The sequence below is a fragment of the Zootermopsis nevadensis genome, unplaced genomic scaffold (assembly GCF_977971745.1).
Source record: "Zootermopsis nevadensis isolate Lab colony 2312 unplaced genomic scaffold, Znev_1.0 Znev_ptg000006l, whole genome shotgun sequence".
NCBI lineage: Eukaryota > Metazoa > Arthropoda > Insecta > Blattodea > Termopsidae > Zootermopsis > Zootermopsis nevadensis.
The window spans coordinates 2,381,796-2,400,216 of record NW_028259138.1 but is presented as its reverse complement, the minus strand read 5'-3'; the positions used below and the strand labels follow the sequence as shown (position 1 = coordinate 2,400,216).

At 35.4% G+C, this 18,421-nt stretch overlaps 1 protein-coding gene across 2 annotated transcripts in view; it reads left to right on the top strand.

Annotated features, from left to right (window-relative positions):
• Positions 1–18,421, top strand: part of nahoda (DOMON-like domain-containing protein nahoda) — an 88,684-nt gene that overhangs the window by 61,065 nt on the left and 9,198 nt on the right. For both annotated transcript variants that reach the window (XM_022069286.2, XM_087343544.1), the window contains exons 5-14: positions 94–227; positions 340–561; positions 3,165–3,662; positions 4,689–4,730; positions 10,301–10,768; positions 11,803–11,935; positions 12,875–12,984; positions 13,846–14,049; positions 15,370–15,587; positions 17,688–17,876. In XM_022069286.2, coding sequence (XP_021924978.2) covers positions 94–227; positions 340–561; positions 3,165–3,662; positions 4,689–4,730; positions 10,301–10,768; positions 11,803–11,935; positions 12,875–12,984; positions 13,846–14,049; positions 15,370–15,587; positions 17,688–17,876 — 2,218 coding nt within the window. The remainder of the gene's footprint in view (positions 1–93; positions 228–339; positions 562–3,164; positions 3,663–4,688; positions 4,731–10,300; positions 10,769–11,802; positions 11,936–12,874; positions 12,985–13,845; positions 14,050–15,369; positions 15,588–17,687; positions 17,877–18,421) is intronic.

Below are 18,421 nucleotides of genomic sequence, written 5' to 3'. Positions count from 1 at the left end.
ACGTCATACAGTTTATATCCTTCAGTGAAGCTTCTCAAACCATTTTTCTAACTGAGCAGCTATCAGGAATAATTCTGATTGTTCTTCACACAGAGCACAGTCACATTTTGTGCAGTTGCCACCTGACTTCAACTGCAGTGACTGTACAATACGTTTGATGAGGCAAGCTGAGGAGTGGGGTAAATCCTATCGTTTCTGGACCTGTGCTGATGTGGACATCCATTCAAGTAAGTAGAATATGCCCCATACTACAGCAGAATACTTTAATAAAGCAAAATTGTTTTCTTTGTATAAATTTTGGCACTTAAAATTTCTGATGGAAAAATCTTGATTTTGCAGAAAAAGAATTTAAAGAAGACTGCAGTGGTCACGGACGCTACCTGCTGTCAAAATGTCGTTGTGATCGACTGTATTATGGTCCTCGTTGCCAATACAAGGATGAATGTTTTGATAATAATGATTGCGGAGACAGAGGGATATGTATTAATATTGAAGCCACTACAGCTCCTCGGAAGCAGTGTTATTGTGAAATGGGGTGGTATGGACCAGAGTGTACAAAACGTAAGTTAATTGCATTTAAGAGAGATTTGAATAAAGTAAATGTTATATGAATTAATTAAAAAATTATAATATTTATGAAGCTAGAAGGCAAACTGTACATTGCAGTGATTGCTTAAACTTTCTAGTGTACATATATACAATACAAATTTTGTAGGCCTATGTAACATACTTATTTGTAAATTTTTTAATGTTTCCAAACTGTATCTTTCTAAAAGATAAGTATTATAAGTACCATCATGCCTAACCCAACCTAACATCAGCGAAGTGGTACCTTATTTCAGTTGGTGTAATTATGATCTTTTTACACATTAAATTTATACAGTGGATTCCAGTTAATTGGGTCACATCAGGACTAGAACACTTTGGCCCAATTAAGAGGCTGCCCCAATTATGTGAAATTCCACGGGAAGAGTTAAAAAGGTTTGTTCATAAGACTTGTCCCAAATAAATTGCTGCCCCTATTAACCAATGGCCCAATTAACCAGACTAGGCTCTTCACTTATAAGCACTGATTATTACAAGGTCTAACAAATAACTGAACTGATTTCATACACACACACGTGATTCTTAGTTGCATACAATAAATATAAGGTTCATGCTCTACCCCTAGAATCAAGCCCTAAATTTCCTGTAGACATAAGGTCACAAACACTTTGTTACCAAGATTTGGAAATATTTTGCAGTGATGAGGCATCAATTTAAAATTAATGTATGGGTGGGGATAATTGGCAGTCTCCTCATAGGACTGTACAAGTTACCACCTTGACTCTCAGGGGCATATTATTTACACAGCGCTACAACCCAGAAGACAGCAATCTTCATGTTCATTGCAGTGAGAAACTCAAACCCTATTTGGCATTTTTTGTCAATTCATTTTCTGTTCTTTGCTATGCTCTGAAAGTCAACTTTGTGTTAATGTCTTCCCTTCCATTCATAAATCACTTCATCTGCCAAGAATATGTATTCTACTTGCTGTTCTGTTTATAAACTTTCCATAATATGTTGTAAATACTGTATTAGTGGCATTTTTCTCCAATTTCACTAAATGTTTAATATTTCTCTCATCTAACAACTTATCACCATATTTCTGACAAAATAAACAACGTAACTATAAAACAAATTGATTTTCAATGACTGTTTGGCACAAACTTCTGAATCATGTAGCTGTATGATCCAAAATGCACCTGCTCACCAATGCCTTCAGTTGTAGCACAAAAGCATCAGTCCAATAATCTGTCACATCTTATATTTCCTAGCTGACAAAAGTTTCCTTGGTGTAACTCTGCTTTCGTGGAGGAACTCTGTGATAAGGAGTTCTCGCATGTTTCAAACTTAAGTCAGATGGTAGAGTAAAACATTCCTACTTGTAAATCTCCATCTAGAATCATCCTCTCATAAATAACAACACTGTATTTGCTTCAATATGAATCCTCTCATAGTTTAGTGATTCATTTTTCAGTTTTTGTGTTACTTCTAGGTTGTCTTGACACTCAAAATGTACATGAATTAAGAATTTACCCCTGCTTGCTTTACAGTATAATAATTTGCTATAGTGTTCATCATGACCTTTGACATTCTTCTTGAAATGCCTAATCACAATTACATGTGTTTTTCTTGACTAATCTTTACTTTTCACTTTGCCACTTAGAATCCTAAGGAATGAATTCCATAATCGCCAGTGTTATTAAATATGAAATTAGTTTCACAGCAACCAAGAGGACGTTTTCACACGAAGCATCCTTGCTTCCAACTCGTAGCTTACTTTCATTTTGTTTAAACTTTCACAAATAATATCAGGACTCGGAAAACTTTTCTAATCTGGCTAGCAATGAATTATCTTTTACAACAGTATTGTAGTTAGAATTTTCTTTAAAATATGATTGAATTTAATAAAATTATACTCTCTATTAGATAAATATTGACTATTGTATCATGTTTCCTATCCCATGAAAATAAACTGATCATGCACATGTTATATACCGCATCTTATGCCAAAAGTGGCACTATATGGGTACAGTCTGATTCCAATAAACAAGTAGGGCACACCACATTTAAATAAATATTCATACAGTTTTGTACAATATGTCAGCTGTATATAAACATTAAACCAAAGATGATGAAGTGGACTGGGCATATAACATGTTTGGGGGAGATGAGAAATGCGTACAAAAACTGTGGAAAACCTGAAGGGAAGAGACCACTCAAAAAGACCTAGTCATACATAGGAGGATAATATCAAATTGGATCTTAAGGAAATATTGTTTGGGGGTGTGGACTGGATTCATATGGCTCAGAACAAGGACTGTTAGCAAGTTCTTGTGAACACGGTAATGAACCTTTGGGTTTCATAAAAGGTGGGGAGTTTCGTGACTCGGTGAGCGTACTATCGGCTTCTCAAGAAACATTTTGCTTCATGGAGGTAGTTCAGTTAGTCATGACAGCTATAAAGATAGTGAAGGAGGGGGAGAATTATGTGTTGGGCTCAAAAATGACTTTTATTTCAGTAAGTTGTTTAACAATTTCCTTCCTGCTAAAGTTACTCTTAGTTAATTCTTAGGTCATCTGACAATCATATTAACAAGGTTTTTCTTTGTTCTACTTAGGTTCTCCAGTCAAATCTATGGATCTAGACTTCACTGCATATAGCAAACGAGATTTGAGTAGCACTTTTACGTTATATTGGAAAATCATGCGGGAACAGCAAGAGTTGGAAGTAGTGATGGTTGTGAATGGTACAAGTTATGTTGGTCTGGGTTGGCGACCACGCCATCTAACAGCTTCATGTCGCAACTTCCCATACTTGGAGGACCCAGAAAACAAAGATGGAAAGCAAAACACTGAAACGGTAATAGGTAGACCTGAACCTCATCCTGAACATTCAGGAAAACCAGAACCTACCACTGAACCTGAACCAACCAGCAAATCAGAGCCAAGCAGTGAACCTGAACCTAAAGTGGAACCTGAACCAGGACATACAGAGAAAGCCAAGCATAACAAAGTTGTTTCATCTCGCGAAACCAAGAACTACAACAGTTCACCTGCCACAGACACAGATGTAACTGTAGAAACAAGTGTGTCTTTCAGAGTCAGTTCTTCTCAAGGTAAGAGCATGGCCTGCCACATGCATATTCCACTAATGTGCACTTCAAATAAAATATGATGATGTAGTATAATAGCTGTATCAGCGAGTACAGCGTTGTGGCTTGACTGAGACACGTTACTTTTGTATCTGAAGCAAGTATGTTGAAACAAAAAGAATTGATACAGTTTGAATGAATGGATCTGCTTACCAGTGACCCACATTTTTCATCAGGTACCGAGTGATTCTGATTGATTCTTATGCTATTAAATGACACACTTTCAGCTACAGATATTACTTAGTGCCAAATGAGATAAGAAAATGATCATGAACAGTAAATAGGTAAGAATTTGGAAGGAAGTGACTGCAGTCTGTTTTAAAATACTAGCCTGGCATGTGCCTGGAGAGAGAATAAAACTACGACTAATAATCAATTAGAATTTTCAACAAACTACCTTCTAAAAGAGAATTACTGCTAAATCAACCTACCAGAACTTAGTAATAGATCCTTATTATACAATTATTATTTTGCTTGTCCATGTTTTTATGTTCAGTGACATTGTATGAAGGAATTGTGTGTACGCCCCTCTCAATAATAGTTTAGCTGAAGTATAAGTTGTCTTTATTAAGGGATTCTTATATTTTTTTTCAGAATGGTGAAGGACAAAGTTGCTATCTGTATTAAATCAGTAAATGTATGATACAGTTCAATTTGAATATGTAATTAAAACTTTGCAAGATATCATGCAGTGATACACAATATCGATAAATGTCTCAAATAACAATTATAGATTTTAATGAGATATGAATTTCCTTTTTGTCATAATATTCTTTTGTGATGAACCATTTTTGAGAATATTTATAACTTTTAATTAAGCTTCGCATAAAGAAGGATTTATATTAAATTAATACCTCACAACATTATTCCTGATCAACTCAGTCACATATCTCTTGTAAATATGGAGCTATGTCTGTATTCAGTGATAAAAACATGGGCTGGAAATTCCCAGGTAGTAATGTTTGCTGAACATGATGTTTTTCTTCCCAGGTCGTAGGAGGAGAGAGACTCCGAAACAGAATAACACTCAGGGTAAGTACAATGTTACAATGTTAAGAGCATATTAAATGTGATGCATATAAGGACTGCATGTTCTGTGATGGCCTCAGCGAAGTGCACAGCTGCACATTGTACATAATGAATGCTCTACGAAAATGATATTCCAAACTTCCACTGCTGTGGAACCCTTTTGGGAACAAAATATTTTTGTGGAACTTGTTTTTCATTTATAACACCATTTGCAGGAATTTAAGTTAAATCTATCTCATAATTTTAGGGAATAGTTTACTTACATAGTACAGCAGGTGGACCTGTTTGCTGACTACTAGAGAACTGAAGTCGAGTACGGTTCTCGAAACCCGTATCTTCATGTCTGGTTCTGAATTAAACCCATGCAGATATTTTGTTCTTGTTACCGAGTACGTTCAGAACACTATTTCACACAGATATGGAAATGGAAGTAGCTTCTTTACAACAACATTCTATCATGTGGAATCTCTTCCTTCAGTTCAGCCCAAAAGTTAATCAGAGGAATATCTGTGTACATATTGTTCAAACCTGTCTGTTGAAATAATCAATTCTTCATATTGTTTTCTTGCTCTGCGAGAAATAACATGAACAGGTTTTGTAACCAATGAAAACTTTCCGCCACAGCTCTGATGTACGATAGTGTGTCACTGTTAATTTATAGATCTCGTAAGCACTCCATTATAAATGAAAGAACACCATCACTTATCTGATTCTCAAGCTCATTAAAATATCATCCAGTGTCAGAAAACAGTCTGTGTCTTTTTCAGAATGTGTCCTCCAAAACTACAATTTATATAAAAAGGATTAAAGTTTTTTATGTGCGGAGGCAATTGTGATAATCGTTCCTCTTGGAATGATAAATTTACTTAATTTATCTCTGTAAAAATTCGTGCTGGCCATGCTAATCTCAGGAACCGCAGTGTCACAGAGACGTGATGTCAGCTGGAAATATGGCCAAAACTAAATAAAAATGCAGGGTACATAAAAATTATTATGAAGATTACAATTGGTTCACATATTTAATGCACTTGGGTATCAAATAACTTGAAACATGCAGAGAAACATTTCAAGTATTGTTTACATATGTTCAGAGTGCGCACCACAAATTCGTCAAGGCAAGCGTTTCTCAACCTATGGTACGCGTACCACTGGTGGTACGCGAGCCAATGTGCGCTGTAGCATTACTACATCGCCTTCAATATCTGAGATAAGATTTCGTAGATTTGGCAAGGACTGTGAAATTTGTGGCTGCTGATTATCGAGAAACGCCCACACGGCCAAGTGAAAATGTGTTTGTACGTCATCCTGTTGGAACAGTAACCGACCAGGAAAGTCCTCCCTGAGCTGGGGCCATAAACAATGCTCGAGCATATCTACGTGAGCAATGCTAATAACAGTAGCGACATCACTTGAGTTAAGGTCGGCACTAGTACTGTAGTGACCAAAAGTAGACTGTTTCGTGTGATCATGAAACTATCTGTAGACGTGCCAACTTATTTCGTTGTTGTAACTGCACTGGTGCATCGAATCAGTCCCTTGCGCAAGTGCCAGCACCTTTCGCGGGACCTATTACTAATAAAACATTTTGTATTTTTGAGTGCATGAACAAAAAATGTACCTCGAGATAACCATTGCACCTTCATATGCTGTAGCAGCGTTCTGTAACTGATGCCCATTTCGTCACAAAGCGCGCTGAAATTCTTGAAATCAATGTTCATATATTATCTCTACAACGCCATCAAACACCTTTGCTGTGCGTTTGAAATCTTTCACAGCGATGGCTTGATGCACTGAGCAACACGGTAACACATTGTACGAAGCTAAAGACACTTTACTATTTTCACCTTTAATATCTAATGTCAGATTACTTTTGAGTTTCAGTTAATCAAAACTAGGAGTTTCGTTGTAATTTTGCGGGAATGGAACTAATTACTAAAGTTTGATGACGTATAAGCACGGGATGAGGAGCACTGATACATCAACATCCATAAATCAAAGCTGAAGATAATTGTCATCATATATTTACGTTTCTTTTGTACTTTGATACACCTGCAGTATTTGCAGCCTAATCTCTTTCTGGTTCTCGTGTAATTGTAGTTGCTCTGTTTTTTTCCCGTTTCCTTCAAATTTCCGATTTAGAGCCAGCGATACATTATAAAGGTTCAAGAAGACGAAAATTTTACACATCCATTGATAACATAGATTTCTTCTTCTTCTTCTTCTTTCTCTTATAATAGGCTGATTTCCTGTTCTTTCCAGTCAAAGAGAATCCCTACACCTCTTCGCGGGTCTTCCTACATTTTTTTATCCTAGAGGCGACCTGACTTATCTCTTGCAATTTTGCAGATTCTTTGTAGATCCATTCTGCCGATACGGTCATTCCAGTATATACTCCTAACACCCACGCATATATTGGCTGTATGTAACACTGCTCGAATGTTCTCGCGTCTAACTCCGTCTCTCAAAGTCTTACCCTACTTCTTCTTCTTTTTACTATTCCTTGACTAATTGTGTTCACTCCTAGATAGTTAAAATTAAATACTTGTTCAGTTACTTTTCTTTTGACTTCAAGTTTACACTTAATAGGCTCCTTATTGATTTTCACACACTTCGTATTTTCAGTTGATATAATCATGTTATACTGCTTACGTTTTGATTAAAAGTATGCAAGAGTCTTTGTAAATCAGCTTCTGATTCTGCTACTAGAACCGCGTCATCTGTGTAGCATATCGTTATTTCATCTCTTTTCATTTTATATTCCCTACCCTTTTTACTTCGTTTATGATTTCATTCATAATAATATTAAATAGTAAGGGGCTTAAAATTTCTGTGTCTAATTCAGCTATTTACTTTAATTGAACCCAAACATTCTCCATTTACAGATTCTTAATTTGATTGTTCTGGTATATATCTTGAACTATAAGTACTCTATTCTCAGCTAATGATTTATTTATAAGAAGTTGTAATACATCCGGTCACAGAATTATATCGAAAGCTTTTTGAAGGCCAGCGAAACACCAGAATGCAGGCTTATTAAATTCCAATGATTTTTCGACTACTTGTCATAGTACGAAGATGGCATCAAGCACATGATCTTCCTTTTTGAAGACCTTCTTGTTTCTCTGAAAGCTGTACAGTGGAGTTAATTTTGCCTGTAAAAATTTTTGTCATTAATTTCAATGCTGTATCCAGTAATGCCATGACTTAGATTTCATGTCTGGTAAATAATTAACACCACTCAGCTCTCTGTCCTATCTATATGAAAACTGGCACGAACCAGAAAATATATATTAAGAATTGCCATTCAGCACTAGTTTCAATTGTTGTCACCAAAATACCATGTCCTGAATGGGTGCGCCAACCGACATACATTTTTGCGTTTGGAATGCACATAATGCCTACAGAATGACTGGTAATTTTGTTTCCCTAAACAGGCGTGACTTAAAGAGTAATGAGGAAATTCATGATGTTAACTGTATTCTTGTAACATCAAAGGCATTGTCTTGTCACTAGACAGAATTCTGTCACAGAACCCTGAGGCTACTTCGCGGAACCCTAGGGTTCCACAGAACACAGTCTGATAAATACTGTCCTATGCCATGTAAACCAAATACTACAGAACCCCCATGTATTGATAAGAGACAGAAAAATAATTTATAAATTATAGCAGTTATGCTTTGAAATGAAGTGAAAATGGAAGGAGTAGACATTTTATTTTTAAAAATCTATTACAAACATGTAGTCACTTCAAATTTTTTGTCCTGTTCCAGAACCACAGTGCAATAATTTACACGTGGCTTAATATAAACACATGCTGTTTGTGTAGATCAAAATGATTCAATTCCTGTCCTCTGTAATGTAAAACAAACTGCAAAACATAACCATCTGTATGTATTTATAGTATAAAGTTTTTTTTTTGTATTTTTAATTGATAATCTCTAGTTCCATGAAAGGTGGCATGTGTAGCTCTATTTGTACATCGGTGCAGGGATTTCAACATTTCATTGTTTTCTCTGTCATGTTTCAGATATTATTGGAATTTCAGGCCAACAATTTTTACAGCTTCTTAATTTTTTTCCTGTAAAGTGCTGCAATATCTGAGCTAGATAATGGTGACTCATGAAAATAGACCTAGCCTTATAAGAGATAAAGGAGACAAACAATACACAGTTAAGACTGCAGTTTATGTACACCATAGCAAAAATTAATTTGAAGAGAATATAGCTGCACGTCTCCTGTTATTTTACCACTTGATCATTATTTTTGGAGAATGCTAAGAGGAGATGTTTACAAAGTTCCCATACTGTCCAAGAACTCACTGAAGCTTTCATTAATGCTATTCAAAATATCTCCCAATCTGAATTGTAGTGTGTTTATTATGAACATGTGGATATGTGTGCACATTCATGGAGACCATTTCCAACACTCACTGTTTGTAGGATAAGGTAAATGAATATGTACTTTATGTAAAGAAAATTATATTATAGGTGCAAAGTGACTTTTTGAATTGCTCTGTATTATAAATTCGTAGCATGTAAAATTTTCATACTTGATGTTACATTTGTCAGTACGCTGTGTGGTTTTTTTCATTTCTTTCTTTCATTCTTGTGTTCCACATTTCTGTGAATTAGTGTGCTGATAGGTTGTTCAGTAATATCCCTGATATGTGTTTGTTGTGCATTAAGCATGTATATGTTATTGACAGTGAATATACTAGTGCCACATGTAAATATGTGTTAGTACTCTTTACATATTTTACTTTTTTGATATAGTATTTACCATAAAATTGCATGATTAATCATTAGTTACAGAGAACTTGTTAGCTAAATGGTTAGAAGTTTGGTAAATACTATCTTTACTTATGACAGAAGCAACAGAAAATTGTAAATTAGAAAATTATAATGCAGAATGAAAATTAAAGTTAAATTATCTCTAATAAATAGAAACTGTTTAATGAGGAACTAGATAGGTGAAACAAGAATTCAATGCAAAACATTTTGAATGAATATTCACAGCTTTCCGTTCTTGCAATTTTTTCTCAACTGTGCTTCCTGGACCTTATCAGAGAAAGAGCATCCCTGTTTGAGAGTGGGAAAAATTAAGTCCCACCTCCAATAATGTATCCAGAACATGTAAATGGTTTCATGGAAAAGACAATATATAAAGAAAATAGGAAAGAAAACTGAGAATGTGCACTACAACAGGAAATGTAAATATGAGGCATGAATTTTTAACTTTTGACTTCGGTTATAAATATGCAAAAAAAAGGGACTGTACAATATAGTTTATGCATAGAAGTACCTGTTTAAAACAGAAATAAGTTCAGGTATCTTGGGATTCTGTTATAAGCAGGCTTCAAAGAAACATGAATTTTGCTAGAGGTATAAATACATTGCAAGTATATATTGTGTCAACACTCCTATGAAGTGAGATTTTTCTGATGTAGCAATATTCCACAAGCAGTTAAAACAATGTTTATTTATTTGCACTTGGCTGTAGTCAGCAAAGAATTTGGGTGTGGTGACTGGTTTTCTGTCTTGGCTGTGGCATGGTACTGTTTCTGTGTTTAATAGGTAAAACATCTGCAGCTGAACTGGAGCCAAGCTCAGAACCTGAGCCCAAATCTGAGCCAGAACCAAGCTCAGAACCAGAACCTGTTTCAGAATCAGTTTCCAAGCCCAAGTCTAGCCTGCCAAATTCCATATCACACACAACACACAGATCTAAAGCACAACCTGAACCAACATCAGAACCTGAACCAACTTCAGAACCTCAACCAAGCTCAGAGCCTGAACCAACTTCAGAACCTCAACCAAGCTCAGAGCCTGAACCAACTTCAGAACCTGAACCAAACTCAGAGCCTGAACCAAACTCAGAGCCTGAACCAAACTCAGAGCCTGAACCAACTTCAGAACCTGAACCACATGCAGAACCAGATGCAAAACCTGAACCAAATTCTGAGCCTGAACCTGAATCCAAACGAGAGTCAAATTCAAAATATCAAACTGAGAAGGAAGGAACCTCAAAGTCCAGTCTTCAAGGTACAGTAAAATTAAAACTGTCATGCTGAATATGGTACAGCCTGAGTGTACAGTGTTAATATTATCTTTTAATACTTCTCATATATCTTTGCATTCTGCCACCTGGTAGTATTGTACATCATTAGCATAAAGCTTTTAGTTTGCATGGCGTGTACATAATGTAAACTTTTATTGCATACTGTGTGATAAATTAAATCAAAACCGAATATGGATCTTAATGTATAGTATTGTTGTCATAAGTTAATCTGTATATAGGACTTATAACATAAAAATTAGACATTTCTTACACAGATTCATATTATTATATGTCACACTAAAGGTTGCACTCCAAGAATAAGAAAAAGCATACATGTTTCAAAATAAATGTACCATAAATTACTGTAACTAAGCATAGTTTCTGTTGTTCATCTTTACTGAATATGCAGTTAACCAACTAGTGTGTCAGCTCTCTGAGTTTGGATTACATCACAATAAGAGTGCATATGTTTCTGTTCTGAATTACCAAATGTCACAGGGTAACTTCAGGTACTCCTTATATTCAGAGGCCCCTGGTTTAAATCTCCACTGTCCATTTCTTCCCACGTCCCTCCAAGCTTACAATTCATAATAATTCCATAATTTGGGGCTATATAACCTATGCAGTTGACATAAAGAAACTGTAAATTGAAGATGACTGACTTCTGGGTTGTTGTGCCATGTAGTCTGGTAAGGTAGTAATTTTTGCTGAGAATCACTGCCCACAAAATCAAGAGAAAAGGAAGAAAAAATTGTGGGAGGAACTTAGACACCTTTCGTTCAAATACATATTTCATATTGTATAGTGAGGCCATCAATGTTTACAATCTAATAATTATATAAAGTAGTAATATATTCCTTGTTTTATGAGAAGGTTCATAATTTGTACTCTTCACGAAGCATTATTAGGGTGATCAATCAAATCCAAGATTTAGGTGGGCAGGGCGTGTAGCATGCATTTGGGGGGGGGGGGGGTGATGCACATGAAATTTCATTTGGAAAATCTGTCACTTTTACAGAGCCCAGCAGCATAACCTACACTCATCCTTATGCACCTCACCATGATTTCAATGCCATGGATTGCACAGACATAGTTATTGGATCTGCCCGAGGAACAGCAAGTCGCATCTGGGATTATTATACACGAGACCGGTACTAACAAAGAAAACATTCTTGTCATATTTATTATTACTATTTTGCTCTTCAAGAGATGCATGGAAATTGATACTGTTTCAAGTGTCCTTTATCTTTAGAACTAAAGTTCCCAAAGTTTCTTACTTCTGGGACAAATTTGTGGTAAAGATATATAGTAGGTGAATCACATACTTCAGACTTAATCACCTTGTGGTTATTATAATATTTATATATCACCCTCATTTCCCATATATAAGCCCATACATATGAAATGTTCTTTGGGAAAGTGTATAGAATGTACAAGTAGGTGCATTAAGATAGTATTAATCTTTATACATTAGCAATAACAGGCCCCCTACTGGTAAACCAGTATGCCTCAACACTGAATATGCTGTACCATCTGTGGCATAATTTAAATTTGCATACTTTTATAAGAATAAGGCAAACTGTTTAATAGTTTATAGAGATCGCCGTAGAATTTTTCATCTATTGGCAACAATTATGGATGTGACTCAAAATCAAATGTATTTACTTTATTGCAGTCCAGATGTTTATAAATTCTGTCCAGTGAGAACCAAATAGGTTCAAGGATACTGAAGTTAATATATTACCAGTTCTCCCACCCTCTTCCTTCTGACATGAAAGGTGTGATTACAAGGGCAATTTTTAATTTGTGACACAAAATATATACCGTTATAATGTTAGACAGTAAATTTTTTTTAGAACAGTGAATAACAAAATCAATTTAATAAGAGAATAACATGATTGAGTAAATTTTATAACAGAATTATAACGTTTTCCTCTTTGTATTGTAGAATAAAGTGCCAGCATGTGTACTGTTCCTAGAAATAAAGCTCTGACCCATTCTTTTGTAAAATAAATCAGTTCATCCAGCTGTGTAAATAAAATGCATTACATTGCTGTTCACAATTACTAATTTTGATATGTTATGTGCAGGTCTACACCACGGTTTGACACTTTCTGGGGAGGTAAAAATGATCTCACTGCTGCCATGGGATTTGAAAAGGATGGCATTACAACAATCTTGTTCAGGAAGAAGCTGAAAGGTATGTATCACCTCATGTTGACAAGTACTTTTAAATATTGACAAACCAATACTTCAAAACAGAATTCCATCTCTTACTGCTGCAATCAAAAATTTCTTGTACAAGATAGATGCATTGAAAATGTATGTATATAAACCAGAACCAGAATCTAAAAGTAAGTTATATTAATTCTACAAAATAAAATTGTTATAATTCATGTAGAAGTTTATGAAATTAAATGTCTTGCCTCTTCCATGTGAATACATATTTTCATTAATGAACTTTATTGAAAACAATCAGTAATTTCAGACAAATTCAACGTTACACAATGGTAACACAGAATAAGGGCCATCTTCACAGATTATTGTCAACCTTTAATATTTAAAAAAAAGTGCATATCTTCTTGCACTGATATTTTCACCAGTGTACTCTCTAGTATCAAAATTTTTATAAGAAGGCACAATATGAAGTAGCATTAAAAAGATCCTTAAATACAAATTCCTTTAATCTTTGATGAAATCCCATTATCTTTCTAAAGGTTCTTGTCTCTATATTGTACAATTTATATACTTTATATGTATGGATTTAATGTAATATTTGGTGGATACTTTATGTGAAACCTTTATTTTATATGGAATTTTATATTTTGAATGGTATTTGTCTGTATGTTTTGTATTTTTGTGACTTATTCAACATCCTGCTTGTCAATTGGACTAGTTTTGGAATGTATATTCATATGTATGTACAGTAAGTACATATAGGAATCACTTCAAAACATTAGGTTTACTTTGATGGATAATGTCTCTGGCAGAACAACTGATTTCTGCCACTTACTTTGAACTTACATTATGCTGAAATTTGAAAGTACAATTTTAATTTCAGGGGCAGAGCCAACAGATCACTCAATAGAAGAGGATTTGATGCATGTCATCTGGTCCCAAGGGCAGGAACCAGATCATTATATCCACAATCCAAAGTCAGGACTGGAGCGGGATTTTGCATCTGTGAAAGATTTTTACCGTCAAGATGAGCTGAAGTATCATGGTCATGGCACCCAAAGAGGACAGACTACACTCAATTTCTTTGGTAAGCTTCATCAGTAGGCCATTGTGTGTAATTACATATGAAGAATTTTGTCATTATAGTTAGAATGGTGTAAAGTAATATAAAATTCACCTACATGATATTCTATTCTATACATGATATTTTTTTAATGGGGGCTGTCTAATATGCATTCCTATATTATCTTATGACTTTTTGTCTTAACCATTATCTTATTTCAAACACATGACCTGTTCACATACTATACTTTTTATATGTACAAAGACTGCGCCCATTTAATGCCATTTGTTTTAGATTTATCAACAAAAATTTCAGTGCCAAGCATTTCCATTATTCATTTAAATAAACTGAGATATCTTTGTAAGTCATCATCTGTTTGATCAAATAATATGGTCATCTGTGTACCTGTTGAAAGACTCTCGGGTTACAAGCCACCTGAGAGTCTTTCATCAACTTCAGTTGCTGTGAAAGCTTCAGTTTATACATCTGTGTACCTGCTTTCTTACCCACAGTGAATCCTTTTATGTTTTATATATCATGTTGTAATATGAGGCAGTAATACAACGTAGGAAACATGCTGTTTTCTTCTACATTAACCCTGGCCTATAATTTTTTTCTTATTTCCACATAAAAATGACTTTAGTTTTAAATACTGATAAAATATTTTCATTTTTTCCACAGATGCACAAGTAAAAACAGTATTTGTTCGGATTACACACAATTAAAAACTTATTTTTTCTTTGTAAAGTAGTAAGGCTCACAGAAAATATCTTCAATCCTATCTTTGTAGCAGAAAGAAAGAATAAAGTCATACATAATCAGCAATTCACCACTTGTTAAGGAAGCATATTAAATAAGTTGGTCATTGGTTTTATGCTGAAGTGCCATATTTGTCTTCTGAAATATTCTCTAGTCTGCTTGAATGTCAGAAGAGACATTCAAAGAGAACTTCTGAATTTAGTTCATGGATCTTGCCAGTTGTGCTAGATTCTGAAGTTACCTTAATAACGGTGTCTGAACTTCAGAGGTTGTTGATCAGTGTTGAAAGTGATGGGAAGATGATCATGAATGGTGCACAGGTAAGAATATCTAATTTGCATGAAGGCAGCCTAGGCATATGAGAAGGTACCACTTCATCTTTTACTACAGAGAATGAAAAATCATGGAAAATTATTTTGGGATAGACTGTAGCTCAGCTAACAAATGAACTAGATACTTCCTGAATACGAATTTAGAGCATCACCACTACTTCAGTCAGCTTGGTGCAAACTGTGAGCATAATGTCCATCCTACTGTGGTATGATCTGACGTAATGGTGGGTGTTTTTAATTTGCTGTCTTACAGAAGAGACAGTCCGTCAGTCAGAGACATCAACAGTGATAGATCCTAGTATCTGTGGTGGTCACTGGCGGACACCACGGAACTGTGACCCAGAGCAACACAACTGTGAATATTATGCTAAGTGGGAGCATCTGCCCAAGAAGGATGAAATTCACTTCACTATTGAAACTAAACACACTACTACATGGACAGGAATAGCATTCTCAAATGATACAAAGATGGTAAGTCATGTAATCATTAAACAGTGGCCTCAATAATTAATTTTTTTTTTTTTACAGTTCAATACTTTGACCTATTTAGACTAAGGGGAACTTGCTCACAGACTTAAACCTTCAAATTTGCCAAGATAAAACTTTGGGAAACTGAAGAATACCATGCCTTCATCAAGATTTGAAGTCTACATTTAGCTGTAGGTCCTCTCAGCCAATCATGATCATCCTATCACTAACATAATCTGCCATGTGCGTACTCCCAACTCAGAAGTAGATTCTGCCTGTAAGATTTGAGGTTTTCACAGCAGTGAGTATGAAGATTTCTGTCTTCTGATTTGTTGCGCTGTGTAGTCTGGTCGATGTTAACCAACGTTTCAGAGGTCATACTGCCTCCGTCATCGCCCTGATGACGGAGGCAGTATGACCTCTGAAACGTTGGTTAACATCGACCAGACTACACAGCGCAACAACCCAGAAGACGGAAATCTTTATAGATTCTGCCCCCTTGCCTAGGTGGGCAAAGGTCAGGAAGGCCAACATAGACCATACCTGGAAGCATCATTTTTACTGACTGACAATGTGGAGTACAGTCCTTCCTTGAACAGTAAAGAAATTTATGGAACTTGAAAGTTCTTTACCACATTTACAATAGAAAGCCTGTCACTTACTCCTAATTTGATGCATCCTGTTCTCCCACTTGATTTCTTTTCACTATTATCCAGTATAATTTTAGGTCTTCCAAGTGATCTCTTCCCTTAAGGTGTTTCTAGTATAATTCTGTATGTGTTTCTCATTCCTTATATGCGTGCTACATTCATTCACTGCATCATTGACACCATTAAATATGATTTTTTTGGTATGGTAGCTCTACTCTGTTCACAGTAAAATAATTTTATCTATTTGATTTCTCAGCCTAAGGGAAGACCACAGTTGGAGAACAAAGAGCCAAGAAGAATATCTGGACATATAAAACAGGAAGTGACAGGACAGACAAGATAACATAATGAGAAGCTTCACACTTTGATCTCTACACTTAATATTATAGATTAGAATATGGAAGATAATTGAGTAGAGCATGTAGTAAGAGGAAGATAAGAAATGCATACAACATACTAGCAGGAAACCATGATGGACACAGGCATAGGTAGAAGGATGTATTAATATATACCTTACAGAAGTGTGGTCAGAATGAGTGGGAGAGTCCAGTGGTGGGCTTTTGTAAACACAGTGATGAACCCTTGTGTCTATAAATGCAGGGATAACCATGCACCATGGTGTTTATAACTTCATACTATGATTACATGATGAATTTCATTAAACATTCATTATAATAATAATAATATCTTTTCTGCATTGGTGATGTCTTTATCTCAACATAAAAACCAAACCTTTCTTTTATCAATAAGTGCTGATATCTCTTTGCTTTATCCTATACTACAGGGACACTAAGTTGGACCTACTAGTTGACCAATTTATCTCAATTCTCTACATTCTCACAATATTGTAGACACAGTAAACCAATTCTAAAGTGTGTCTCACATGACTTTCTCATACCCAGTTGTGGTTATAGTAGGCTGCAAGGCACATTGAATATCCTCAGACGTTGTTTCTGGTCCAAGGATAATATTTTTCTCATCCCTGTTCAAAGATCATTTGGTAGAAGTCTGCCCCATATCATAACATGGCTCTTGGTAAAGTTCATATCAGTAGATCTAACAGAGTTATTAGGAGCAAGATTTTCTGCATCATGTGTGGGCCCACTTGTGTGTTACATCTGCAGTTACATTCTTTTAAAAAGTTCTTTCTGAACTGACCTGTGGATTATTAGTCAAGCTTCAATCTCCTTTTGACTGCAGGAAAGTAATGATTTTCTAAATGTGTATGACAATATATGATTGATTCATTATACTGGAGGTTCTGAAGCTTTTCTGTTTGATGGACCAATAAAACACAGAAGTGGATTTTCCTCCAGCATTTAGAATGAAACTCAGAACTCTTAATGTCAGTCTTGCATATAAAAGGCATAACACTTAACTCATGATGTCAGGCAGTTTAAGGTCACAACTTTATATATAATCCAATAACATGGCAGTTTTTGTTCATGTTCAGTCCCAGACTGATGCCATCTTGGGTTGGGTGGACAGTAACGGACGTGCATTCCTTATGGATACGTGGATTGGAGGTTATACATCCCCACTGCTTGACACATCACAAGACATCTACAACGCAAGTGGCCGTATTGTAGATGGCGTCACTACATTAAGTTTTACAAGGAAGAGATTGTCTTCAGATTCAAAGGTAAGTTAGTTAAAATGAAGCATGCCAAACTGAGGAGATTCAACCAAGCCAAGCAACTACAAAAACAGCATGAATGCATGTATTGATCACCCCAGAATTGTTTGTTGTTCTGAGAGCATTTGATGCAATAATAGAGGCCACTGCCCCAAAAAGTGGTTCTCTTTGTCGACAGATGTCCAGCACACCTTCCTGACACAGCATGCCCAAAAAATGTGAAATTATTTTCTCCCTTGCAAACTGCACTAGTGAATTGTAATGTGTGGATTTAAATGTTATTTATGTCATGAAGAGAAGGTATAGGAAATCATTTTTGTATAAACTGGACCAAACAGTAGTTCCTGCAATAAATATGATTATGATATACTGTACAGTGTAATATTGTTATTATTTGAAGATTTTAGTTTATTCCTGTGGCTAACAGAAATAAATTAAGGAAATACTAAATAGCAAGAAAACTGGGATGGTTGGTTTTCACCCTTCACAATGCAAATGGAAGCATTTCCCACGTATATTACTTTCTGATTATAGTGTTCACAAATTGTGAT